The sequence below is a fragment of the Ochotona princeps genome, chromosome 2 (assembly GCF_030435755.1).
Source record: "Ochotona princeps isolate mOchPri1 chromosome 2, mOchPri1.hap1, whole genome shotgun sequence".
NCBI lineage: Eukaryota > Metazoa > Chordata > Mammalia > Lagomorpha > Ochotonidae > Ochotona > Ochotona princeps.
The window spans coordinates 108,273,599-108,300,177 of NC_080833.1; the positions used below are offsets into that span (position 1 = coordinate 108,273,599).

The 26,579-nt window shown below is 46.9% G+C and overlaps 2 protein-coding genes across 2 annotated transcripts; both read right to left on the reverse strand.

Annotated features, from left to right (window-relative positions):
* Positions 1-3,335: 3,335 nt before the first annotated feature.
* On the reverse strand, positions 3,336-11,965 carry CFAP141 (cilia and flagella associated protein 141). Its single transcript, XM_004588965.3, has 4 exons — positions 11,698-11,965; positions 9,848-9,888; positions 4,092-4,221; positions 3,336-3,562 (listed from the first exon to the last, which is right to left on the reverse strand). The coding sequence occupies exons 1-4, from the start codon at positions 11,728-11,730 to the stop codon at positions 3,461-3,463; spliced, it is 306 nt and encodes a 101-aa protein (XP_004589022.2). The 5' UTR covers positions 11,731-11,965; the 3' UTR covers positions 3,336-3,460.
* A 2,032-nt stretch (positions 11,966-13,997) lies between these two features.
* C2H1orf43 (chromosome 2 C1orf43 homolog) lies at positions 13,998-26,464 on the reverse strand. The gene is made up of 7 exons (XM_004588966.2): positions 26,221-26,464; positions 25,750-25,851; positions 17,888-18,005; positions 17,666-17,719; positions 16,901-17,067; positions 16,756-16,814; positions 13,998-14,416 (listed from the first exon to the last, which is right to left on the reverse strand). The coding sequence occupies exons 1-7, from the start codon at positions 26,284-26,286 to the stop codon at positions 14,221-14,223; spliced, it is 762 nt and encodes a 253-aa protein (XP_004589023.1). The 5' UTR covers positions 26,287-26,464; the 3' UTR covers positions 13,998-14,220.
* Positions 26,465-26,579: the final 115 nt, after the last annotated feature.

The following is a 26,579-nucleotide window of genomic DNA, read 5'->3' on the forward strand; positions in this document are numbered from 1 at the left end:
CTACTACTTTGGAAAGTGCCGATGATGGAACACATCATTAAAAACAGTATAAACATACACACACACACACACACACACACACACACACACACACACATCAAATAATACCCCACAGCACAAACCTCTTTTACAGGAAAGCCATCATTCAGATAAGAAAAGAATTTTTTTTTCCCACGCATGGCTGTGAGGTACAGCGCTAAGTGTGCACAGAAGTGAGTCTAAGGAGAGATCGGAATACAGATATTGTCTTTCTCCTCTTCCCAAAACAGAAGTCAAGCCACTTGCAGACTGTATGCAACCACATGTGCAAAGGCATGTTTTTATTTTTATTATTATTTTTTAAAGACTTACTTATTTTTTATTGCAAAGTAAGATATACAGAGAGGAGGAGAGATTTACAGAGAGGAAGATCTTCCGTCTGATGGTTCACTCCCCAAGTGGCTACAACAGCTGGAGCTGAACTGATCCGAAGCCAGGAACCAGGATCTTCTTCTGGGTCTCCCATGCAGGTGCAGGGTCCCAAGCTTTGGACCGTCCTCGACTGCTTTCCCAGGCCACAAGCAGGGAGCTGGATGGAAAGTGGGGCTGCCGGGATTAGAACCTGAGCTCTTATGGGATCCCAGGGCTTTCAAGGCGAGGACTTTAAGCACTAAGCTATCACTGCGGGCCCAAAGGCCTGTTTTTTTTTTTTTTAAAGATTCATTTATGTTTATTGCAAAATCAGATTTACAGAGAGAAGTTGAGACAGAAAGATCTTCCACCTCTTGATTCACTCTCCAAATGGCCACAATGGCTGAGACATGAACTGGCGTGCATATGGGATTTTGGCACATGCCAAGCAGGGGCTTAGCCACTAGGCTGTTATGCCAGGTCCCAAAGTCCTTTCCTGAAGAGAAGTTATGAAGGAAGGTAAAAGGATCTAATTAAAAATGCTTAATGTTAAATCACCATGTTTATGTCTCCACTCTCAAGATCGATGTGACAGACTGACAGGGAGGCAGAAATGAGGAGTGATGGTTCTGTGCAGTGGTTCACCTTGGAACAGCCAGGTCTGGGCCAAGCCAAAGCCAGGAGTCTGCAGTTCCGTGCAGGTCTGCGGCGTGGCGGCAGAGGCCCGAGCAGTGGGCCTGTCAGCAGTGCTTGTGTTTCTCAGCATTTTGGATGCTCTTAGGTTGGCGTACTTTTTCTAATCACCCACAAATCCCACAACTGCTTACTTCTGGATACCTGCGTGATTGTGGAGGCTTCGAGCTTAGCACTCTGCGGCTACAGAGGAGGGAATTGAGGACAGACACATGTCCAGGTTTTCACAATAACTGCACAGTTCAGAAAACAAAATTCCCCAGGCAGGTGTGGTGGTGTAGAAGGTTAAGCCACCAGCTGCAATTCCAGAATTGCGGTCATTGGTGTGTCAGTTCAAGTCTTGGCAGCTCTGCTTGCTACCCAGCTCCCTGCTGAAAATGTCTGGGACAGTAGCCAAAGATGATGCCAGGGCTTGCCCCGCCCCCCGCAACATACGCACGTGGGACACCCAGATTGAGTTCCTGGTTCCTAATATCAGAGGATGGAGACTCTTTCTCCCTCTAGTTTATTTGAAAGAAAAGTTACAGAGAGAGATGGAGTTTATCTGCTGCTTCACTCCCAAATGGCTGCAACAGCTGGTGTTGGGCCAGGCTGAAGGCAGGAGTCTCTTCCAGATCCCCCGTGGGTGTAACGGCTGCTGCTTTCCCAGGGGCACTAGCACAAAGCTGGATTCGAAACTGAACCAGTGCCCACATGAGATGCCTGTCTGTAGCCAGTATGTTTACCAGTTGCATCATAAGCTGGCCCCCCAAAATCTCTTTCTTTCTCTCTTTACTTTTTTTTGTTGTTATTTAGTCTTTCAAACAAATCTAAAAAAAAATAACATCCATTCCTCCTGACATTGAAGCACCATGATGCCTTTATATTAAGGACCATATTCAAAGCTATTTGGTTTTTTTTTTTAAAGATTTATGTTTATTACAAAGTCAGATATACAGAGAGAGAGGAGGAGAGACAGAGAGGAAGATCTTCTGTCCGATGATTCACTCCCCAAGTGAGTGCAACAGGCCAGTGCGTGCCGATCCGAAGCCAGGAGCCAGGAACCTCCTCCAAGTCTCCCACACGGGTGCAGGGTCCCAACGTATTGGGCTGTCCTCAACTGCTTTCCCAGGCCACAAGCAGGGAGCTGGATGGGAATTGGGGCTGCCAGGATTACAACCGGCGCCCATATGGGATCCCAGGGCTTTCAAGGCGAGGACTTTAGCCGCTAGGCCACGCCACCAGCCCTTTTTTTTTTTTTTACTGTTCTTTTAGATACACTTGCAAAAATAGCTCTGAATGGGGCCCAGCGGCGTGGCCTAGCAGCTAAAGTCCTCGCCTTGAAAGCCCCGGGATCCCATATGGGCGCCAGTTCTAATCCCCGCAGCTCCACTTCCCATCCAGCTCCCTGCTTGTGGCCTGGGAAACCAGTTGAGGACGGCCCAATGCATTGGGACACCGCACCTGCGTGGGAGACCCGGAGGAGGTTCCGGGTTCCCGGATTCGCATCGGCCCGTTGCGGCTCACTTGGGGAGTGAATCATCGGACGGAAGATCTTCCTCTCTGTCTCTCCTCCTCTGTGTATATCTGTCTGTAATAAAATGAATAAATCTTAAAAAAAAAAAAACAGTAAAAGTGGGACTTGAAATGGATCGAGCAAAATGGAGGAAGTTAAGATCAAAATGCATATGAAGTAAGCGCTTTTGAAGTAAATCAAGATTTAGGGATGAAAGAAAAATGAGCCAGGTGGGCATGGCGCAGTGGCCTAGTGGCTTAAATCCTTGCTTTACACACACCAGGATTGCTTAAGGGAACCAGTTCTAATCCAGGCAGCCCCACTTCCCATCCAGCTCCCTTCATGTGTCCTGGAAAAGCAGTCAAGGATGGTCCAAAGCCTTGAGACTCTGCACCCACGTGGGAGACCCAGAAGAAGCTCCTGGCTCCTGGCTTCGGATTGGCTCAGCTCTGGGCATTGCGGCTGCTTGGGGAGTGAATCATCAGATGGAAGATCTTCCTCTCTATCTCTCCTCATCTCTGTATATCTGACTTTCCAATAAATATAAATAAATCTTTAGAAATTTTTTAAAAATGAGCCAGGTGGTCTATGTTTGCGCTTTTGGGAACAGCTTTATTAAACCAAAGCACGATTCTTAAAATGCCCTTTACACCAACACTGCACATCCCACTGTAACCACAAGATGTCGCTCTCGTTTTTAAACCGTTGTTAACATATATTGTTTCCCCCAAACAGCAGCCTGCAGATGTGAGTGAGAGCTGGGGCATTCTCTTAAGCGCAGGGCAGATAGCTAGATCCAGGCTTGTTTCGGGAAGTGTCTGGTGGTAGAGGGTCCAGGCAGATAGGTTAGCAGGCATGATGCGCATGGGGTTTGAGATGCACTCAGAGTCTCTCCACATAAAAGGCTTTGCCCATCCGATTCAGTTCTTGCTGGTACTGCTGATGCTCCTGTTCAAACAGCTGGTGCAGGGCAGCCTGCCGGACCTGGGAGGGAGGGCACAAGAAAGGGCAGTGTTGGCCCTCTGTATACCATGGCTTCCCATTCTCTCAGCCTGACTGCTTTCCTATCACTGGGTTCTCTTGGACCTGAGCTAAGCTGCGACATAAAGCCAGCTGGTGGCAGAGGCTCAGCCAGCAGAAGGGAAGCCCTGGGTTCAGCAGAAATTGGCTGAGAACATACCATGAGCCAGGAACTCTGGACACCTGCTATATAGAGATGGTGACATGATGGTTGCTAGGGATGAGAGACAGAGTAAGGCAGGTGCTGTGTATAAAAAGACAGAGTCTTACCAGGATGAGAGTAAAGGCTTGACTGTGCTTTGGGACTCCAAACTCTGTCACCTCTAAATTGAATGCAGATAGATGTAAAGAATGAAAGAGATTGCATGTTGGAAGTGGGCACTGCAGGCTAATGAGATGGGTGGGGAATGACTTGACTCAGGGTGAGAAAGTGCCCCTAGGCAAGGCCCAGGGCCACGCTGGGTCAGACAAGAGGCTGCCCGGGAGAACTCACCACCAGCAGCTGCTTGTTGGCCAGCACCAGTTCCTGGGCCATGTCTTCCTGCATCCTCAGCATGGCGTACGGGTTCCTCCGCTGGCTCAGTGTCATCTGCCACTGGCAGCGAGTGTGAGAGTTACGCCACCTGCCACAGGTACAAAGAGGAAATGGAATGGAGATGAGCAGAGCCAGCAATGGAGCTGCTGCTTTGCCCAGGACCTCTGTGCCACCTTAGAAGATTCCAGAAATCCTTCAATGAGAAACTAGAACAGATTCAGAACCTCCTGGTAAGGACCTTATGCTGTGGAAAGATCACAGTAGCTATGTGACATAGGCATTGGTTTGCACCTTTAGCAGACAGGAAAACCAAAATTGTGGGTTGCCCCAAGTTGCACAGTAGCAGATTATGGTCTCAAATCCCATCTCTCTGAGGCAAATATGAGTATTTCTCCCAACACCCCTCTGATTCTCAACAGCAGTAGGATCCTAGAATCCTGGGCACGGCGGCATGGCCTAGAGGCTAAAGTCCTCGTCTTGAACGCGCCAGGATCCCATACGGGCGCCAGTTCTAGTCCCAGCAGCTCCACTTCCCATCCAGCTCCCTGCTTGTGGCCTGGGAAAGCAGTTGAGGACGATCCAAGACTTTGGGACCCTGCACCCACGTGGGAGACCTGGAAGAGGTTCCTGGTTCCTGGCTTCAGATCGGCGCAGCACCAGCCGTTGCACTCATTGGGGAGTGAATCATCGGACGGAAGATCTTCCTCTCTGTCTCTCCTCCTCTCTGTATATCTGACTTTGTAGTAAAAAGGAATAAATCATTAAAAAAAAAAAAGAACCTGGAATCTTAAGATTTTTAAAACATTTTTTAAAAAATGAAAAAAATGTAATGCATTGTAGAAATATACATATGAGGACTTATCAATAAAGTTATTGGAAAATGAACATTACCTTTAAAAATTTTTATTTATTTGAGGGTCTGGCATGATGGTTCAATGAATAAATCCTTACCTTGCAAGTGCCGGGATCCCATATGGGCACCAATTCATGTCCCAGCTGCTTCAATTCCCATTCAACTCCCTGCTGTGGGAAGGCAGTTGAGGACAGCCTGAGGCCTTGGGACCCTGCACCAGCATGGGAGACCCAGAAGAAGCTCCTGTCTCCTGGCTTCGGATCAGCTCAGCTCTGGCCATTGCTGCCACATGGGGAATGAATTAGTGGACAGAAGGTCTTCTACTCTGTTTCTCCTCCTCTCTGTATACTTGACTTTTCATTAAAAATAAATAAATCTTTATTAAAAAAAAGTTTCTCTTAAAGAGGTTAAGGCATTGGTGGCAGAGGTCCTCACCTTGCATGTGCAGGGACCCCATGTGGGTGCCACCAGTTCATGTCCCAGTGTGCTACTTTCCTTCCGGCTCCTGCCTGCGGCCTGGGAAAGCGGTAGAGAATGGCCCAAAGCTTGGGACCCTGCACCCACGTGGGAGACCTGGAGGAGGCTCTTGGCTCCTGGCTTTGGATCAGCTCAGTCCTGGCTATTGTGGCCACTTGGAGAATGAACCAGCAGATGGAGGATGTTTCTGTCTCTGCTTCTTTCTGTAAATCTTCCTTTTTAATAAAAATGGATGAATCTTAAAAAAAAAACAAAAAACGGGTTAGGCATTGGGCCTAGCATGATGGCTCAGTGTCTAAATCCTTGCTGTGCAAACACTGGTATCCCGTATGGGCGCTGGTTCATGTCCTCGTTGTTCCACTTCCCATCCAGCTCCCTGCTTGTGGCCTGGGAAAGCAGCAGAGGATGGCCCAGAGCACTGGGACCCTGCACCTGCGTGGGAGACCCAGAAGATGGTGTATTTACCTGCTGCACTACTACAGCACTAACCTAAGAAAGATATCTTGGGTTTATTCTTCAAATGACCGCAACAGTGAGGCAGGCTGAATCCAGGACTTAGGAATTCCATCAGGGTGCCGCATGTGGACGGTAAAGATCCAGGTACTTGAGCCATCATTTGCTGCTCCTCCCACCCCAGGTATCCATTTAGCTGGAAGCTAGATGGGAAATAGTGATGGGACTCAAACCCAGACCCTGAGATTTGGGATGAGGTGTTCAGGCCTTATTGCCTGTCTTCTTTCATTAATGAGGGCTGGCAGTGTGACACAGTGTTAACCACTGCCTGTGATGACACAGGGTTCCCAGTCAGTTGCTGGTTCAAGTCCTTACTTTTGATCCAGCTCCCTTAATGTGCCTTGAAAGGCAACAGATGCCTTAACCTGCAGTGCCACAATGCCGGCCCTGGTTTGTTTTGTTTTCTTTTCTCTCTCTTTTTATTTACTTATTATTTGAGATGCAGAATTATAGAGAAGCAGAGGTAGACAGAGAGAAAGAGAACCTGGTTTGCTGCCCAGGTGGTCCCAATGGCTGAGGCAGGGCCTGGGGGAAGCCAGGAAACAGGGACTCCATCTGGGTCTCCTGCATGGGTGGCAGCGATCCAGGAACTAGGGACATCTGCTGCTGCCCTCCCTGCCACATCAGGAAGCAGCTGGACCGGAAGTAGAGCACATGAGTTTTGTGCTGGCGAGCATATGGAATGTCACAGGTGGTTGGCGGCTTAACTGGTTGTGCCGTTTTACCAGCCCCAGACCTCTTCATGCTTTTTATTTCGTTATTTTTTTAAAAAGATTTATTCATTTTATTACAGTCAGATATACACAGAGGAGGAGAGACAGAGAGGAAGATCTTCCATCCGATGTTTCACTCCCCAAGTGAGCCGCAACGGGCTGATGCGCGCCGATCCGAAGCCGGGAACCTGGAACCTCTTCCGGGTCTCCCACGCAGGTGCAGGGTCCCAATGCATTGGGCCGTCCTCAACTGCTTTCCCAGGCCACAAGCAGGGAGCCGGATGGGAAGTGGGGCTGCCGGGATTAGAACCGGCACCCATATGGGATCCCAGGGCTTTCAAGGCGAGGACTTTAGCCGCTAGACCACGCCACCGGGCCCTTTTTTTTTTTTTCTTCATTATTTTTTAAAAAAATTTTTATTGGAAAGTCAAACTTACAGAAAGAAGGAGAGACAGAAAGATCTTCTGTCTGCTGGTTTATTCACTAAGTGGCCACAGTGGCCAGAGCTGAGCCAATCTGAAGCCAGGAACTTCTGGGTCTCCCACGCTGGTGCAGGATCCCAAGGCTTTAGCCCATCCTCTGCTTCTTTCCCAGGCCACAAGCAGAGAGCTGAATGGGAAGTAGAGCAGCTAGGACACAAACCAGTGTCCATATGGAATCCCAGTGCATGCAAGACGGGGATTTAGCCACTATGCTATTGCACCGGGCCCAGGCGTTTTCAATCTTATAAAAAACACTGTCATGAACATTTTATATCTCATAATACTTTTGCAAATAGATATGGAGTTGCCAAGTTTAAGAATGTGAGAATTTAAATTGATAGATTCCGCCAAACCAGGTTTATAAATGGCTGCCAGTCAGCCTAGACTCATAAAATAGTGTGTGTGTGTTTTCAAAGACTCATTTTTATTTATTTGAAAAGCAGAGTGGCAGAGAGAGGGAGGGAGACATTTTCCATGCCCCAGTTCATTCCTTTAGAAAGCTGTATTAGCTAGAGTTAGGGTTAGGCTGAGACCAGAAGCCTGGAACTTCACCCAGGTCTCCCTCATGGTGTCATGAGCCCAGGTTATCTCTCGCCGCTTTCCCAGGTACAGTGGCAAGGAGTTAAATCAGAAACAGGGAGCTGCCAGGACTCACACTTGGGCTCTGCTAGGAGAACCTGGTGTTGAAGGCAGCTGCTGAATGCTTTGTACCACAGGGTCAACTCCCACCCATGAAATCTTGAAAATAGGCTTCTTCCAGGTCAGTGCTGTGGAACTGCGGGCTAAGCACCCACCTGTGGCAACAGCATCCCATTTGATCTGTTCAAGTCCTGGCAGCTCCACTTCTGATTCAGTTCCCTATGAATCTTTTCATTTGTGTTTTCGACACATACTGCAGTGGCTAATGCAATTAATAGAAAGCCAGTCAAGAAACACTTGGATTCTCCTGCAAAATAAGTGGCAAAGAGAGGAAAGGCATTGGCCTAGTGGTTGAGACATGGGTTAGGATATGTGCATCCCATATTGGAATGCCTAGGCGTGAGTCTCATCCTGCTCTGGATTTCAACTTCCTGCTACCAGGGATCCTGGGAGGGGCAGCAGTGATGGTTCAAATAACTGGGTTTCCACTACACACGAGGGTGATCAGGACAGCGGTCCTGGCTCCTGGCTGTGATGAGCTAGTACCTAGGGAATGAATCAACAATGAAGAGCTCTGTTTGTCTCTATGCCTCTCAAACTAGCTCTTAATCTTTTTTTTTAACTTGGGGGCCAGTGCTGTGGTGTAATTGACAGTCCTGTAGTGCTGGCATCACATGTGAGTGCAGGTTCGAGTCTTGGCTTCTGATCCAGTTCCCTGCTAAGGTGTCTGGGAAAGTAACAGATGATGAATGAGAAAGACAGACAGACAGACAGAAAGAAAAGAAAGAAAAGAAAGAAAAGAAAGAAAAGAAAGAAAAGAAAAGAAAAGAAAAGAAAAGAAAAGAAAAGAAAAGAAAAGAAAAGAAGATGATGGTCCAACTGCTTGGGTCACTGTACCCATGTGTGAGATCTGGAAGAAGTTCCTGGCTTCTGGCTTGAGCCTGAAACGGACCCGGCCATTGTGGCCATTTTTGGGGAGTAAACAGTGGATGGTGTCTTTCCCTCTGTCACTTTGCTTTTCAAATAAATTGAACACATCTTAAAAAAAAAAGATTTGGGCCCGGTGCAGTGGCCTAGAGGCTAAAGTCCTTGCTTTGAACGTGCCAGGATGCCATATGGGCGCTGGTTCTAATCCCAGCAGCTCCACTTCCCATCCAGCTCCCTGCTTCTGGCCTGGGAAAGCAGTCGAGGATGGCCCAAAGCCTTGGGACCCTGCACCCGTGTGGGAGACCCGTAAGAGCTCCTGGCTCCTGGCTTCAGATTGGCATAGCACCGGCTGTTGTGGTCACTTGGGGAGTGAATCATCAGACGGAAGATCTTCCTCTCTGTCTCCCCTCCTCTCTGTATATCTGACTTTGCAATAAAGATAAAATAATCTTTAAAAAAAAAACCTGATAGGCAGAATTATGCCTTAGGTCATCTGCTGTTGCCTTCCCAGGCTCATTAGCAGGCAATTAGACTGAAGTAGAACAACCAGGGCTCGAATCAGCTGCGATATGTGATGCCAGTGTCACAAGCAGCGGTTTAATGTGCTGCAGCACAATGCTGGCCACACTGCTGGGTTTTATAAACTTATTTTAAAACTTGTTAAAAAGAGATTTATTTGAAAGGCAGAATTAGAGAGAGAGAGAGAGAGAGAGAGAGAGATGTTCCAATTTTCCAGCTGCTGCTTCACTCCCCATTCGACCGCTCACAGCAAGGCTGGGCCAGGTTGAAGTTCTAAGCCTGAACTTCATCTAGTATCCCCCATGGGTGGCCATAATGCTGCACCCCCCCGCCCCCCCCGAATATTTTTTTCTGTAAAATAAAAGCAAACTTCAACTTGCTCCTGAGTCCCTCTGGAGAATGGACAGCAGGAGGAAATAAAAACCATCCAGTCTAATAGTGAAGCCTGCTGGGCACCGGGAGGCTAGTGTCTGCTTCCAAGAGAAGGCTGCTTCCTTTCTGCCTTCCTCTTGGTGAGACCCAAGCACGATGAAGCCGAGTTGGGAGGAGGCTGTGGTCAAGCTGAGGGGTAGGAGCCCAAACCAGAATTACCTGTCAACCATCTTCTCAATCTCTGTGTACCTTTGAAAAGTCTGCAAGAAAAGAAGTTTTGCTCACTTACCTTGATCTTTTTTTTTATTAAATTTATTCATTAATTACATTGTGTTGTAATTACATAGAATCTGGGATTCTCCCCCCACCCTCCCCCATGGTGGGTTCCTCCACCTTGTTGATTAATCATAGTTCAAGTTCAGTTGAAATTCCCTCTTTGCAAATATATGCCAAGCATAGAGTCCAACATCTTATAGTCCAGTCAAATCCAACTACTTATTGGGTAGACCCTCTCTGGTCTGAGGGCAGAGACAGCAGAGTATCATCCCGGTCAAATAAAAGCACTAACATACCATCTGCAACAATTAACATTGTTATGGAATTAATTGACATGGTATTGAGCAGTCAACATGTTAAAAATAAATGCGATTTCTTAACCACTTTCTGTGACCCCCCATTCACAGTTCAATTTTAGTTTATATACGACATATGACATAACATCCATAACATAACATGTTATGCTTAACATCATATCATCTTAAATTAAGGCAAACATGTGGTATCTAACCTTTTGGGATTGGTTCATTTCCCTTAGCATTATGGTTTCCAGTTTGGCCCATTTGGCCACAAAGAACTGCATTTTGTTTTTTTTAATAGCTGAGTAGTATTCCATGGAGTAGATGAACCATAGCTTTCTTATCCAATCCTCTGCTGATGGGCATTTTGGTTGTTTCCTTGTTTTTGCAATTACTGATTGTGCTGCTATGAACATAGGAGTGCATGTTGGTTTCTCGTAAAACAAGTTTTTTGGATATATTCCTAGGAGTGCTATAGCTGGGTCATACGGTATGTCGATTTTGAATTGTCTGAATATTCTCCATACTGATTTCCATAGAGGCTGTACCAATAATCCAGGCAAATGGGAAGGTCTCTTCAATAAATGCTGTTGGGACAACTGGTTGATAGCATGTAAAAACCAAAAGATAGACCCACATCTCTCACCATATACTAAGATCAAATCTAAATGGATAAAAGATCTAAACCTGCATCCAGAAACCTTCAAACTTTTGGAATAAAATGTTGGAAATACTCCGCAAGATCTAGGGGTAGGTCCCTACTTCCTAAGAAGGACACCAAAAGCAATAGAAATCAAGACCAAAATAAACAAATGGGACCTCATCAAACTAAGAAGCTTCTGCACAGCAAAGGAAACAATCAACAAAGTAAAAAAGCAGCCACGGTATGGGAGAAGATCTTTGCGCACTACATAGGCGATAGAGGGCTAATCTCCAGAATATACAAAGAATTACAAAACAGCCAAAACACCAAAATAAACAACCCACTCAAGAAATGGGCACGGGAAATGGGCAGACATTTCACAAAGGAACAATCCCAAATGGCAAATAAACATATGAAAAAATGCTCAAGCTCCCTGGCAATAAGGGAAATCCAAATTAAAACATCAATGAGGTACCACCTAACGCCAGTAAGACTGGCCCACATGAAAAACACCAACAACACTTGCTGGCGAGGTTGCGGAGGGAAAAGGGAACCCTACTCCACTGCTGGTGGGGCTGCAGATTGGCACTTACCTTGATCTTAAAAACCTCAGTCCAGTGCCTTCCTGGAGTTGCACAAAGGCTTTCCTTTTTGGAGAGGAGGGGACTGGTCAGTTTTTAGGGGGAGATGCTGGGATGTTTACCTATTTTAATAGCTACTATGTGATAGTCTGTTACTATCCTGTGACATCAAGGGCCTTTCCTGTAAGCGGTACACTTCCAGTAAATGGATCTGCAAATCTCATTAAGAGGAGCCCTTTTAACTCGACCCCTCCTCCCAGCTCCACATACCTCTTCTGCTTTCGCCATCTTTTCCGTAGACATGTCTATAGACTTGTGTGATGCAGCACTGGGCTGGAGTAAGCTCTCCTTTCTGTTTAGTTAGTGGTCACCGAGGTTTCAGTAGTCATAGCAACATTTCTGCCTCCTTACAATGTCCCTGGGCCTCTGCATTGATTGGTCACCTGGTCTGTTGGCTTGGAGACCTGAAGATAATCCTGGTCTCCGGCCTTTCATTAGTGACACAGATCATAATTAAGGGCCACCATCCCTGTTTCAGGATTTCTTTGATTGGGTATTTTGAGTTAGCTGTGCAGTTCTAGGTCCCTGGTACAGAGCCCCATTGATTCTCTGAAGACAAATGTTCATACCTATGCCATCAAGAAGGTGCCATATGGCCATTTAAAAAGTGAACTAATGCGTGCAGGCATTTGGGCTATCAGTTAAGATGCTCATCTTCTGGCACTACCTAGGTCTAAGTCCTGGCTCTGTCCCTGATTGTAGCCTCTTGCTAACACAGACCCTGGGAAGCGGCAGGTACTCCTTGTCTGTTACCTTTGTGGGAGCCTCTTGGCTTTGGCCACTATGGTTGTTTAGGGAGTAAATGAGCAGACAGGAGTGCTCTTATCATGCATGTACACTCAGTTTCAGCGGTTCATTTTGCTGAACAGTCAGACCCGTGCATTGGGGTAAATTACTTCTTTATACTCATAGCCTCGTGCCAGGTGACAGAGCATTCCCTTATTTACTAAAGAGAAAAAAACTGAGTTAAATCAACCTTCCATTTGCTGGTTCACTCCCCAACCGGCTGCAATGGTCAGGGTTGTGCCAAGCTACAGCTAAAAGCCAGGATCTTCAACTAGGTCTCCCATACGGATATTAGGAGCCCAAACACTGGAGCCATCCTCCGTTGCCCTCCCACGGCACCACCAGAGATGGACTGGAAGTAGAGCAGCAGGGTCTCTAACTGGCACTTTTTGCAGGTGGTGGTCTTACCCACTATGCCCCAATGTCAGCCCCAGAACATTCCTCTTACTAATAATGGTATAGATCAAAGTGGAAAGCTGGCTTGTCAGTCAAGAAAGTTGTGTTAATTCTGGTTTAAGTGGAGTACTAGGGCAAACTGTTCTACCCACAAGTTTCTGTTTTTCCCATCAACCAGCTCCGAGATGCCCTAAACTCAGTTTCCAATCATGCACAAACAGCAAGACAAAAGACATACCGTCACATATGCTAATGTGAACTAGAAATTAAGTAGCCTGAAACAGGGCAGGTATGCTACATTCAAAACCAAGTCAATATTTTTGTTTTTAAATATTTATTTGAAGGGCTGAGAAATGGTGAGGGGAGGGATATCTTCCAACTGCTGGTTCATTCCCCAAATGGCCACAAAAGCTAGGGCTGGCCCCACTTGAAGCCAGGAAGTAGAAATTCCATTCAGATCCTACACAGGTGACAGGGACCCAAGTACTTGGACTATCTTCTGTTGTTTTCCAAGGCACATTAGCAGGAAGCTAGGTAGAAAACAGAGAGCCAGTACTTTAACTGTCACTCCAATACAGAATGCTAGCACAATCCACTGTGCCACAACATTGGTTGCAAGGTATTTTTAAGAAACATTTTTTAAGACTTTTATTTGAAAGGTAGAGTGCCAGATCTTCCATCTGGTGGCTCTCTCCCCAGTTACTTGCGACAGTAGGGACTGGGCAGGGAAGAAGCCAGGAATCAGAAGTTCCCATATGGTTCTCCCATGTGGGTGGCAGGAACTCAAGTACTCAGGTCATCTTTGATTGCCTCCCAGGGGCACTTTACAGGGAGCTGGACTGGAAGAGTAGCAGCCAGAACTTGAATAAGCACTCTGATACGTGATGTATGTTCCAGCGTTGGTGCTTCATGCATTGTATCGTGGTATTTGTTGCTCAACAAGTAAAGATTTTTAAGGAATTTTTGACAGAAACATTTAAGAATGACATCTGAGGGCCCGGCGGCGTGGCCTAGTGGCTAAAGTCCTCGCCTTGAAAGCCCTGGGATCCCATATGGGCGCCAGTTCTAATCCCGGCAGCTCCACTTCCCATCCGGCTCCCTGCTTGTGGCCTGGGAAAGCACTCGAGGACGGCCCAAGGCTTTGGGACCCTGCACCCGTGTGGGAGACCCGGAAGAGGTTCCAGGTTCCCAGCATCGGACTGGCACGTATCGGCCCGTTGCGGCTCACTTGGGGAATGAAACATCGGATGGAAGATCTTTCTCTCTGTCTCTCCTCCTCTCTGTATATCCGGCTTTCCAATAACAATAAAATCTTAAAAAAAAAAAAAGACATCTGAATTCAAATCCAGAAAAAGTGCTACTAAGGAAAATAAAGTGAGTTGATGATCTGAAAATGCCTGTGACAAAGGGCTGGAGATGACCTCCTGACGCCCGTGAATGTCGGCTGATCTGTCCCAGCCTGCTCAGCCACACCCCCGGGGGCGGCCCGGGGAGTAGCCCATCTTGCACACTGCATCTGGCTCAGTCTACAGCAAGAGTCCTCCGGCTCCATCACAGAGTGCTTTCCAGGGTGTTATAGTTGTCCTTAAAGCTCTTCAATTCGAGGAAGTGCTTGGCACGTTTGCTCTTCTGACTCGAGGGGAGGTACGTCACCTGGATGGTTGTTGGGGAGACTTCGGGGGATTGGGTGAGGTCCTTGGCTGCGGATTGGTGTTGCCTCTGAGAGCTTCCCATTCGTGCCTTCACCCTAGAGAACAGAGAGAGGAATTCAGGGACTGAGTGAGGACTAGTTAAGAACATGATTCAGGGCTTGCTTGTTCTATACGTGCAGTGGTCGCAACAATGTCTTTTAGCTTATATAAAATCCCATCTGGTAGGTTAAAGAAAAGCAGAGCAACCAAACACCTCTTCTTCAAGATTTTCTCATCTCAATAAAATGAGTTTGTTGAAAATTAATTGCCAGAAAGTAGGAACAGAAGCAGTTTTCAGGTATTTAGCACATCAGGACACCATCAAGCCCCTACATTGTGGTAACTCCCTGTGGGCATGTTAGGCAACCGGGTCCAATGATGATCGTGCGTGAGATCACAAAGGTAGCAAACAGCAGCCCTGAGCTTCAAACCTACATCTGTCAGACTTCAAACTCTACACCTACTGAACACTTTCATAAGTCAAGTAGACAGAATTTTAAAAAATGGATGAGAAACAACCACAACAAAAAATATCATCAACTACACTTATTTTTAAATTTCAGGGGTAGACAGATGGAGAAAGAAGGAGCAAGCAAGACAGCGTGCTCCCCCATCCATTGGTTCACATTGGGCTGAGCTGAACGAAGGAGCTGGACATTTAGGACAAGCTGGGAGGCGGACAGAAATTCAATGATCTGAGCCCTCACTGCTATCTCCCAGGGCCCACATTAGCAGGAAGCTGGAGTCGGCAGCGGACACTGAGTCCAGGCAACTTAACCAGAAGGACAAATGCCTGCCCATAATCATTTCCATTTTTTTTTTTTAAAGACTTGTCTATTGAGTCAGTTCTCAAGTGGCTGTAATGACAGGGGCAGGGCCAGGAGGAAGCCAGGAACCTGAAACTCCAGTCGGCCATGTGCCTGTGCATGTTAGCAGGAAGCTGGGTCAGAACTGGAGCAGCCAAGAATTACACTGTTGCTCATGAGGATACTGGAGTTGCAAGAGGCAGCCTAACCTGTTGTATCATAATGCCCAGTCTCCTCTCTCCCCCACTGTGAAACCAACTTCCAAAAGGCCCAAACTCTACTCCTTAAATGAAATTCCTATTTCCCCCCCATCTCCAGCCCTTGGCAACCACCATTTTACTTTTGTGTTTGACTACTGAAGTATGTCATATAAGTAGACTCATTCAGTATTTACTTATTAAGTAAGACATTTTATTAAAAAAAGACAATTTTGCACAGGTTTCTGCCTGAGTTCTAGATCAGATGCCTTTCTGCAGTTTCGGTGCGTGTTCGTTTTCATTACTGCTCTGAACAGTGGTTACTAGGCTCATTAGCCTTTTACGTGTTCATTATTTTTACTTAATTGAAAGAGTGAGAGACAGAGACAAGAGGTAGAGAAGAGAGAAGGCGAGGGGGGTGGAGAAGAGAGAGAAATGAACACACAGCATCTTCTATGTGTTTGGTCCACTCTCCAAATGCTTTTGAAGCTGGAGCTGGGCCAGACTGAAGTCAGGAGCCACAACTCGACCTGTTACCAACCCTGGGGCGGGGCAGGGCAGTGCAGGGATACAGCCCTCATCACCTGCTGCCTCCCAGCATGCAGATAAGCAGGAAGCTGGATCTGAAACTGAAACGGGAGGCGGGACTCCACTGCAGGCATCCCTAACTGGGATGTGGTTGGTGGTGGTCACAAGGGCAGCAGAACCACTATGCGACTATGTCCACTCATAGTACCGTTTGTCTCTAAGAGCCAGGCGGCTCATCTTTGCGGGCAGAGAAGAGGATCTTTGTAGCTGGTAATCATTTTTGCTTTTAATTCTAGTCAACATGCCACTCCCTGCTCCCTTTTTTAACCAAGCAATTTTGCTTGAGTATTTGTAAGAATAACACAAAGAAACTATGTGTGGTATATATCTAAAACATTTCGAAACAGAAGTCATGATCTGTCACCTACAGCACAAATGCTTAGTAGCTCCCTACAATGGCATCTTTTGTTTTAGCTAGGGTTACTGATACATTAACTGGTGAAAGAAAAAAAAAAGGGGGGGGGGTACTTTTCCCCTTCATTGGACCAGAAAACAAAAGGCCACTGGCACTCTGGAAAAGAAGGAATCCTTGTGTGCTGAAACTTTATTTCCTTTGATAGGCTACAGGAATTTCACATTTTACTGGACAGATAATGCGGGAAAAAAAAAAAGCAACAGGAAAAAGATGCACACGAAGCTGGGGTTTCTTTGGTTAACCTGCAGAGTAGCCTGGTTGGCTTTCTAATGTGAACAAGACAACAGTTCTAACAATTTTTTGGCTTTTTTACAGCTCTTGTTCATATTTGTGAGGGTGATTCACTTGTATTTTCTAACCCCCTTCGACATGTTCCCGTCCCAACTCACACGGTGGCCAGCTCACTCAGGGCCTCCTGATAGCGCAGGTACTCATTCTGGCCAAAGACCTTAGGAGAGAGAAAGGAAGAGTGAGGACCTATCAGCCTGGTGGACCCCTGTAGCTCCTCGAAAGGGAACCCAGCCATTGCTTTACCCCTGTTCCGTAGCGTGCCGTCTCGTAGCCGTCCAGCAGGGTATCGATGAGGGCTTTGCGCACACCCTTGAAAGGAGTGCTAGTGTTTCGCAGATCAAGCAGGTAGGAGCGGAAATTCTTGCCCATTAAGGAACGGGGATGCCGACCTTCAGTGCGAAATGGGATCTCTAAGGAGATAACAGCCCAACGATACCCCCTTGCACATGATACCCCTTCCCTTAGCCTTTCTAGTTAATTTCTCAAACTTAATTGCACAGGGCTAATGTAACAAATGAGTTGGAGTGACATTCTAAGAGAATTAAGACCCAAGGTACACAGTGGTGCCTGAATGGTCATTTAGCAGTAGCAGCATGACTATAAGCACTGCATGAGACCGGATAGTGTCAACATCCTTCCTACCATCCTGTTTACCTTCTCCCGCCTTATAAACTGCGCTTTGGTGGACAGAGCATATATGACATGTGCTCCTAGAATGGACAGAGTCCAATCATCATCTAGCTTGGGCTTAGTGAAAAAGCAAACACATTACCTACTCATGAAACTAGAAGAGTCTTAAGAACAACAACAAAAAAATCCAACTCTCCAAATTCTTTGGAGGAAAAGTAATCCGTGTGTAACATTCTCCTTGGCTAAAGAAAAACCCACCAAATCTTGAAACTCTGGGTAATTCCTACCAGCCTGAGATGTGCAGAAAGGACACATCCTAGGCACACCACAGGTTCCCCACTTTGTGCCCCAGAATGGGTCCTGCTGAGTCAGTCTCACCAGAGGCACGGATGGCGTCCAGAGCTTTCATTCTATACAGATAGTTGTAGCAACCTGTTGAAAGAAAAACAAGATTGTCTCAGGCATGACTCCCCCCAAACTCCAAAGTGCTGAGAAACTGTCTTCCTACATCTGTACAATCAAGGGTATACAGATGCTTTGGTAGTAGCTACTGAGCCCGTGGCCCTAACCAAAGTGCCCTTGCTCAGGTCTGCTACTTACTCTGGTTCCCCTGGGTCTCCAGCTGTAGCAGTCTTGCGTCATCATCTGCAAGGAGCTGGGGCTCATACTTGATATCCTGAACTCTGGACAGTCGAATATCAATCTCCTCCTTCAAGTCCTGTTGACAAGGAACACACAATCACTTAAGCTACACTTTGCTTTCTACTAACCTGGACATAGGGCAAAGCAAATGAACGAGCTAGTGGAAGCAGAGGAAAACGCCCACGTGCATCATCAAACTGCCAGACTACACAGAAGAATTCAGCAAACAGCAGGGCTGGGTTCTGTATGAACCCTTCCAAGGAGTGGGGGAGGGTCTTTTAAACAGCAGAGAACTTCAAGTTCCATAGACAGCACTACTTCTGACTTTAAATTGGACTCAGAAGATGGCTGGATAGCAATTATAAAGGACCTTCTGACTTGGGGTAAAAAAAAAACAATGAACACCAGGCCCAGTGTGGTAGCCTAGCAGCTAAAGTCCTTGTCTTTCATGTACTGGGATCCCATATGGGCACCAGTTCATATCCCGCTGGCCCTGCTTCCCATCCAGCTCCCTGCTTGTGGTTTGGGAAAGCAGTCAAGGATGGCTCAAAGCCTTGGGACCCTGCACCCGTGTGGGAGACCTGGAAGCTCTTGGCTCCTGGATTTGGATCGGCACAGCTCCAGCCACTGGAAAAAAAAAAAAAAGGAAACCCAACTATAAGTCCTAACCTATTGTAAACCTCTATAAGAGGCGGCAGGTGCATGCTTTGGCAGTTATGGTGCTGTCTGGGACATCTGTCACATTGGGGTATCCGGTTTGCATCCTGGCTCCTCAGCTTCTGACCCAGTGTCTTGGAACATTCTGGCAGCCTGCTGATATCCAGCTGAAGTACCTGGTCCCTGCCACCTGTGCAGACCACCTGGAGTGAGTTGTGGGGGTTCTGGCTTTCTTCTGTAGTGAGGTACGCAGCTAGTTCAGGGTCACAGGCTTGGAAGCCACTCCCCCACCACCATCTAGGTGTTCCCCCCAGCCCACCTGTGACTCTCACCTATCATCACCTGGAACCTCAGAGGGGGTGTTATTGCATTGTTGTGTAACCACTCCCCTCACAAGCCCCTCTAAAGGCTGATAAGGAGGGGCTCCCTCTTTTGTTCCTGTACTTCCGTTGCTCTGGCACTCTGACTCTTGGCCTCCCCAGTACCTGAGGACAGGTATCTCCTGAGCCTGGTCCCTGTGTGTCTGTATTCCTCATTCTCTGTTCACTTCTTAGGTGGGACAGTGAAGACAGCAATGCTAAGATGCTTTGTATTTCTAATGTGTGTACTAGCAGGAGTTCCAGCAGAGGTGAGGCCTAGCAGCAGAATGCGGGCAAAGAAGCCAGGGAAAGGTGAATGTCTGCAGCTTTGTAAGTGTGTCCAGGTTATTCGTTGCATGTCTCTTAGGATAACTTAGATTGTTGGGGAAGCTGGGACACAGGTCTTCAGTTTAACAGATGGACTTCAGGGTAATAACCATTTGTTCCTTTTGGGGTTATGTCTGGTTGGATTATGATTGATTGGATTGTATATGGACTTGTGATTTGCTATTTCTAGTGGGCCCTGTGATTAGCAAGCTTGTTTAATAAAGACTCCTTGATAAACCTTAGACATGTTTGTCGTGATCTCGCTCGCATCCCCCAACACTTCTAGCCCAGTCCTGGCTGTTGTGGCAGGTGGAAAATCTCCAAGACTACCTTTGAAACAAAAATGAAAATAACGTTCTTAAAAACAATTGGGAAAATAAATCTTTGGAGATGGTCCACAGATGGTCAATAATGATTTGTGGCCTATCTTACCCGGAGGAGCATGGGACTTGTAGATGCCATTCTGAAGAAAAGTAAGGCATCGTAAGATTCGTTGTTTATGCACAACACGAAATACAAAGAGTGTCACATCACACTTATTATTTTATAGTCACAATGCATACCTAAGAGGGTTGCCTGAATCCCTAGCGGCTACATTTTTACTGTAACTTGTTATGAACTTCCATTGTGAAATATTTATAAAATGCAGATAACACATATGTATATTTTTAACATTTATAAATGACATAAAGATAAATATCTCTATCCAAGTTCAAGTTTCCTCTATGGGATATTATCAGTAACTTTAACTCCTGCATACCAGCCAACTGAATGCCAATCTCTTCGATTTGGAAAGGTGTCTTTTCTTTACCCTTTAGCATGTGTGCCTCTAGAAAAGGTATCTAGCTTTACCTGGTTTCACCTTATTCAAATGGAAAAATGCTTTAAAAATTCCTTTGCAACAGGGTATAAAAATTTTAAATGACCTTTTTGCGGGCTGAATTAATAAACTATATAACGAATTCACTGTAAAAGCACACACTGAGTTTCAGTGATTATACTCATGTGATGCCCTCTTAGGCAACACAAAGAATATTTCTACCTTCCCCATGTGCTCCTCTGAAGCTCTGCGTGCCCGTGGGGGAAGACCTGGAGAAGCAGCTGGCTTTGGTCTGGTCCAAACCAGCCACTGCACTTAGAGAACCAATGGATGAAAGATCTCTCTCTGTCCCTCCTTACAACTCTGTCTTTCAGACAAATAAAACAAGCTTCAAAAAAAATTTTTTTTTTGGAAAAAAAAAATGGAGGGGCCGGTGCTATCACCTAGTGGCTCAAGTATTCGCTTTGCATGCACCAGGATCCCATTTGGGCACCGGTTTTAATCCTGGCAGCTCTGCTTCCCACCCACATCTCTGCTTGTGGCCTGGGAAAGCAGTAATTGATGCCCAAAGCCTTGGGACCCTGCACCCACGTGGGAGACCCAGAAGAGGCAACTGGCTTTCAATCAGTTTAGATCCGGCCGTTACGTCCACTTGACGTGTGAATCAGACAAAAGGTCATCCTGTCCTTCCTTCTCTTTGTAAATCTGACTTTCCAAAAAAATTTTGAAAAATAAGAGTTCTGCATGTTCTAGAATGTCATATGAATAAGTAGTCTTTTTTGAATAATTCTGGCTTTTTTCAGTAAATATACATTTTTTCAAAGAGATATTTCTCCCCTCCACTTTCATTCACTCCCCAAGAGGCTGCACTGGTCAGGGCGGAGCTGAAATGATTTTTCTTTTTTTTAAGATTTTAGGGCCCAGCACGGTGGCCTAGCAGCTAAAGTCCTCGCCTTGAACGTTCTGGGATCCCATATGGGTGCTGGTTCTAATCCCGGCTGCTCCACTTCCCATCCAGCTCCCTGCTTGTGGCCTGGGAAAGCAGTCGAGGACGGCCCAAAGCTTTGGGACCCTGCACCCATGTGGGAGACCCGGAAGAGATTCCTGGTTCCTGGCTTCGGATCAGTGCAGCACCGGTCGTTGCGGCTCACTTACAGAGTGAACCATTGGACAGAAGATCTTCTCTGTCTCTCCTCCTCTCTGTATATCTGACTTTGTAATAAAAATAAACAGATCTTCAATTAAAAAAAAAAAAGATTTTATCGCGGGTCCGGTGGCGTGGCCTAGTGGCTAAAGTCCTAGCCTTGAACGCGCCGGGATCCCATATGGGCGCCGGTTCTAATCCCGGCAGCCCCACTTTCCATCCAGCTCCTTGCTTGTGGCCTGGAAAAGCAGTAGAGGATGGCCCAAGGCCTTGGCACCCTGCACCCATGAGTGTCCTGGCCCCTGGCTCCTGATCAGTACAGCACCGGCCATTGCAGTCCCTTGGGGAGTGAATCATCAGATGGAAGATTTTCCTCTCTATCTCTCCTCTTCTCTGTATATCTGACTTTATAATAAAAAATAAATCTTAAAAAAAAAAATTTATTTTATCGGGTCCAGCGTGGTAGCATAGCGGTTAAAGTCCTTAACTGAACACATCCGGATCCCATACTGGCACCAGTTCTAATCTTGGTTGAGGACGGCCCATAGCTTTGGAACCCTGCACTTGCACGGGAGACCCATAAGAGCTCCTGGCTTTGGACTGGCTCAGCTCCAGCTCTTGCGGCCACATGGGGAATGAATCATCGGACAGAAGATTTTGCTCTGTCTCTCCTCCTCTCTGTATATCTGCCTTACCAATAAAAAATAAATCTTTTTTATTTTTTTAAGATTTATTTTTATTACAAAGTCAGATATACAGAGAGGACAGAGGTAGATCATCCGTCTGATGATTCACTCCCCAAGTGAGCGCAACGGCCAATACTATGCCGATCCTAAGCCAGGATCTAGGAACTTCCTCCAGGTCTCCCACACAGGTGCAGAGTCCCAAGGCTTTGGGCTGTCCCCGACTGCTTTCCCAGGCCACAAGCAGGGAGCTGATGGGAAGCAGAGCTGCCGGGATTAGAACCGGCGCCCATACGGGATCCCTGGGGTGTTCAAGGCGAGGACCTTAGCCACTAGGCCACGCCACCGGGCCCAAAAAATAAATCTTTAAAAAAAAGATGTATTTTATCTTTACTGGGTAGTTAGATACGCAGAGGAAGAGACAGCAAGATCTTCCATCCACTCACTGACTCACTCCCTAAGTGGCTACAAGGGCTGGAGCTTAGGAGATCTGAAGCCAGGAGCCTGGAGTCTCTTCCTGGTCTCCACGCGGATGCAGGGTCTCAATACCCTGGTATATCTGACTGCTTTCCCAAGCCACAAGTAGCGAGTTTGATGGAAAGCGGGGCTGCTGAAAATAGAACTGGCATCTATATAGGATCCTGGTACCTGTAAGGCGAGGACTTCACCATTAGGCTACTGTGCCAGGCCCTGGGCTGAGCTGATCTAAAGCCAGGAGCTTCTTTCATGTCTCCCACGGGGATGTAGGGTCCCAAGGCTTTGGGCCGTCTTTGACTGCTTTCCCAGGCCACAAGTAGGGAGCTGGATGGGACACAAACTGGCGCCTATGTGGGATGTTGGCATGTGCAAGGTGAGGATTTAGTTATTCAGCCATTGCGCTCAGCCCCAGCAAAGATATTTTTGGAGATTCATTTAATGTTTGCACTTTTTTACTCAAAAATATTTTGGATATTCACTCTGTTCATGTAGTCTAACTGCTTTCCCAGGTGGATTGGCAGGAAGCCAGATGAGAAGTGGAGCAGCTGGGATACACAGTGGCACTCGTGTGGATGCTGGTGCAGCAGGCGGAGGACAGCCCTCCAACATCACTCACTGGTTCATCACATACACGTTGAAGCAAACATCTGCACTAACATTTCTTCAAATATTATGAGCAATGCTGTTATAAAACTCAATCATACATGTCTCTTCGTACAAAAGGGCAAAGCTTATTTCTCTGGGTCTAAGCAGAACTGCTGGATCATAGATTACATACAGGTACAAAGATGTTCAGTCATTTCCTAGAGTTTTCTTTTGTTTTAATTAATTTATACTTTGGAGAATGAAAATTTAGATGAGGAATTTTTTTTTTAATGTAAAAGAGATTTTGATCATCCATAGCCTAACTCCAGTTCTCTCTGCAATGTACTTTTTTCATTAATAATAATAATAAAAAAAATCACTATCTTCCTAATAGGAATATAGCCCTGGCTTCAGACTCTTGCACAAAACTGGCACAGTGCCTACAGTCTTTGACGCTTACTGTAATAGGAGAGGCAGGTTTTAAACAAACAAAAACTGCAGAAATTGCAAAGAAAAAAAATCAGTACCGTATGAGAAACTAGAGGAAACTAACTTCAAAATAGGTGGCTGGCATTTCTTTTGAGGAGGTAATATTTAAGCTCAGATCTAAACAATGAATCAATGAACTGGTCGAGTGAAGTCCATGCCTGTTGGAGCGCAAACGTGGGAGGGATATGTCGGGGGGGGGGGAAGTTTGGTCCCTGTAACCCCAGGATCAGGATGGCCACACCAGACGAAGTGGGTAAGAGAAGCAGGTGTCTTCCTGAGAAATGAAAGAGCCAAGAGGCAGGATTGGAGTGTTAATGGGTTTACGAAAAGGTTCTGATTCAGATATGTTAGTTTGAAATACCTTCTAGAAATCTAACAAATGTCAGACAGGAAGCTGAATATATTTGGCATGGGATTTTGGGACAGAGATATAACTTCATGTGCAATCACCTAGGGAATAGAGTATAAAGGTAAGATAATCACTTTGTTACCTAGAAAAAAATCTTTTTTGAAAACAGAGTAACCCATACAGTTTTTCATCCAGTGGTTCACTCCTAAACTGAAACAGCTGGAGCTGGTCAGTCCAAACCAGGAGCAAGGAGCCTATTCTGGGACTCCCACATGGGTTCGGAGGCCCAAGCACTTTGACCACCCTCTACTACTTTCCCAGGGGCATTAGCAGGGAGCTGATACGGAACCAAGTAGGCAGGACTTGAATGGGCAACCATATGGGATGTCCACACCAGAAGTTTAACTTGCTATACCACTGCACTGGCCTTTTTGTTAGGAAGTAAGGTACTTCCTTTCCTTAGGCTTGCCTGTAACATGAATGCTTGAATTTGGTAATTTAAGAGCTCCTTACCAAGTCTTGAGTTCTGCAAAAGCAGGGGCTGGCATTGAGGCACAGCAAGTAAGGCCACTACCTGACTGACATACAGCTGGTTTGAGCCCCAGGTGCTCCAATTTTTTCTTTTTTTTTAAGATTTATTTTATTTTTATTACAAAGTCAGATATACTGAGAGGAGGAGAGATAGAGAGGAGGTTGAGCTGCCGGGATTAGAACCAGCGGCCATATGGAATCAAGGCGAGGACCTTAGCCACTAGGTCACGCTGCCGAGCCCAACCAATTTTATTTTTTCTAAAGACTTGTTTATTTTTATTGCAAAGTCAGATATACAGAAAGGAAGATTTGTCCACTGGTTCACTGCCCGAGTGGCTGCAAGGGCTAGATGAGCCGAGCTGAAGCCAGGATCCCAGAGCCTCTTCTAGGTCTCCCATGTGGGTGCAGGGTCCCAAGGATTTGGGCTGTCCTTGACTGCCTTCCCTGGCTACAAGCAGGTAGCCGGATGAGAAGCGAGGCTGCTGGGACACAAACTGGTGCCCGTATGGGATGCTGGACATTCAAGGCGAGGACTTTAGCCACTTGAATATTGCTCTGGGCCTTGATGTTCCACTTTCAATCTAGTTTTCTCCCTGGTAATGACCTCCTGCACCCATGTGCGCGATCTGGAGGACGTTTCCAGCTTTGGAGAGGGGTCTATCTCTGACTGTTGGTCCATTTGAGGAGCGAACAAGCACGTAGAAGACCTCTGTGTAAATGCCTTTCAAATAAGTACTATAAAAAAAAAAAGTTATACAAAGGCAACCATTTATTGCTCTGGAACTACCTGTAGCTTCCGTGACCCCCTCCTAAGCCCTCTCTAGCACAGGCATCCCGTATGTTCCAGCCACCCCACTTCCCATCCAGCTCCCTGCTTGTGGCCTGGGAAAGCAGCTGAGGACGGCCCAAAGCCTTGGGACCCTGCACCCACGTGGGAGACCTGGAGGAAGCTCTTGGCTCCCAGTTTCAGACTGGCCCAGATCTGGCTGTTGTAGCTCTGGAGAGTGAACCAGGAGATGGAAGATACCTCTGTCGCTCCTTTTCTTCCTGTAAAATCTGCCTTTCAAAAACAAATAAAAAGTATACGTAAGAAAATGGATGATTTCAGATACACATTTTGTTACAAGATTTGGGACCTTCAGTCCAAACCCTCCATTCTACAGACGTAGCCAGGTGAAGCTCCAGGGTAAGCTATGTGCTGTGGCACAACTTGTCAACAGGTTTGCCAAGTGCTAAAACTGAGCTGTTGCTCAATTTACTAAGTTCCAGAGAAAACCGTACAGCAAAACATGTAAATGAGAATCATCCTGAAACGCTGAGGAAATCTAAAAATCGGTCCGAAAAAAACAAAATCAAAAATGGGCAGGCAGCAGGCTTCTCTCGTGCCCTCAGGACCTACCTTGGGGGCATTGTGTCCCACAGGGACGTGAGGTCCCCTTCTAGATTTCATTGCAAAGCGCATGATTTGCCTCTTCACAAAAATAAACAGCAGTACAAACACCTGTCCAAAAAGATAACCAGAAATGAAGAAAGCTTCAATAGGAAAGACAGAAACAAACACGCCTTCATTCCAAACCCCCACATTCCGGCTTCAGGGTAAAACGCTGCAAGAGTAAAGGCCAGCGAAGATGGGGGGCGGACTTGGAGCAACAGCGGGGAACCACGGGGTCTGTGCCCTAAGGGAACTCGCTTTGGGCAGGTTGGTAGGTAACATGAAGGTCCCAGGAAATCTCTTGAGATGTACAAAGCCCAGCCAAAAGCGCCCGTGAAGGCGGAGAATGAAGACAGGCACCGTTTCAGAGAAGGGTCTCCCCCGGGTCTCACGCGATAGAAACGGGGTTTCGGGGGGAGGGAAAGCGGTTCTCCTCACCAGGCTCCCGTAGGCCATCACCAGCACGACATTCACCCCAGACAGCCAGTTACTGCTGGACGCCATGGCCTCCCCTAGCCTGCGCAGAACCGCTGGGGTTCAACCCGCCACCCTGAGTCGTCAGCCCAGGCTGCGCCGCAGCAAGCACCGCGCCTGGGTTTCCTGAAGCTCCCCGGCCATTTCCTCACGGGGTAAGCCCAAGCCGGACCCGGCGCAAAAACATGGCGGAAGCGGAAGCGGAAGGGGGAGGGGGAGGGGGAGGCCCGGCTCCGGGAACGACGCCTTCCCGCTTCCCTCGACACGTGACTGGGGCGAGCACTTGCACCCGCCACGGCGAGGGAGGAGACGCGGAACTGCGC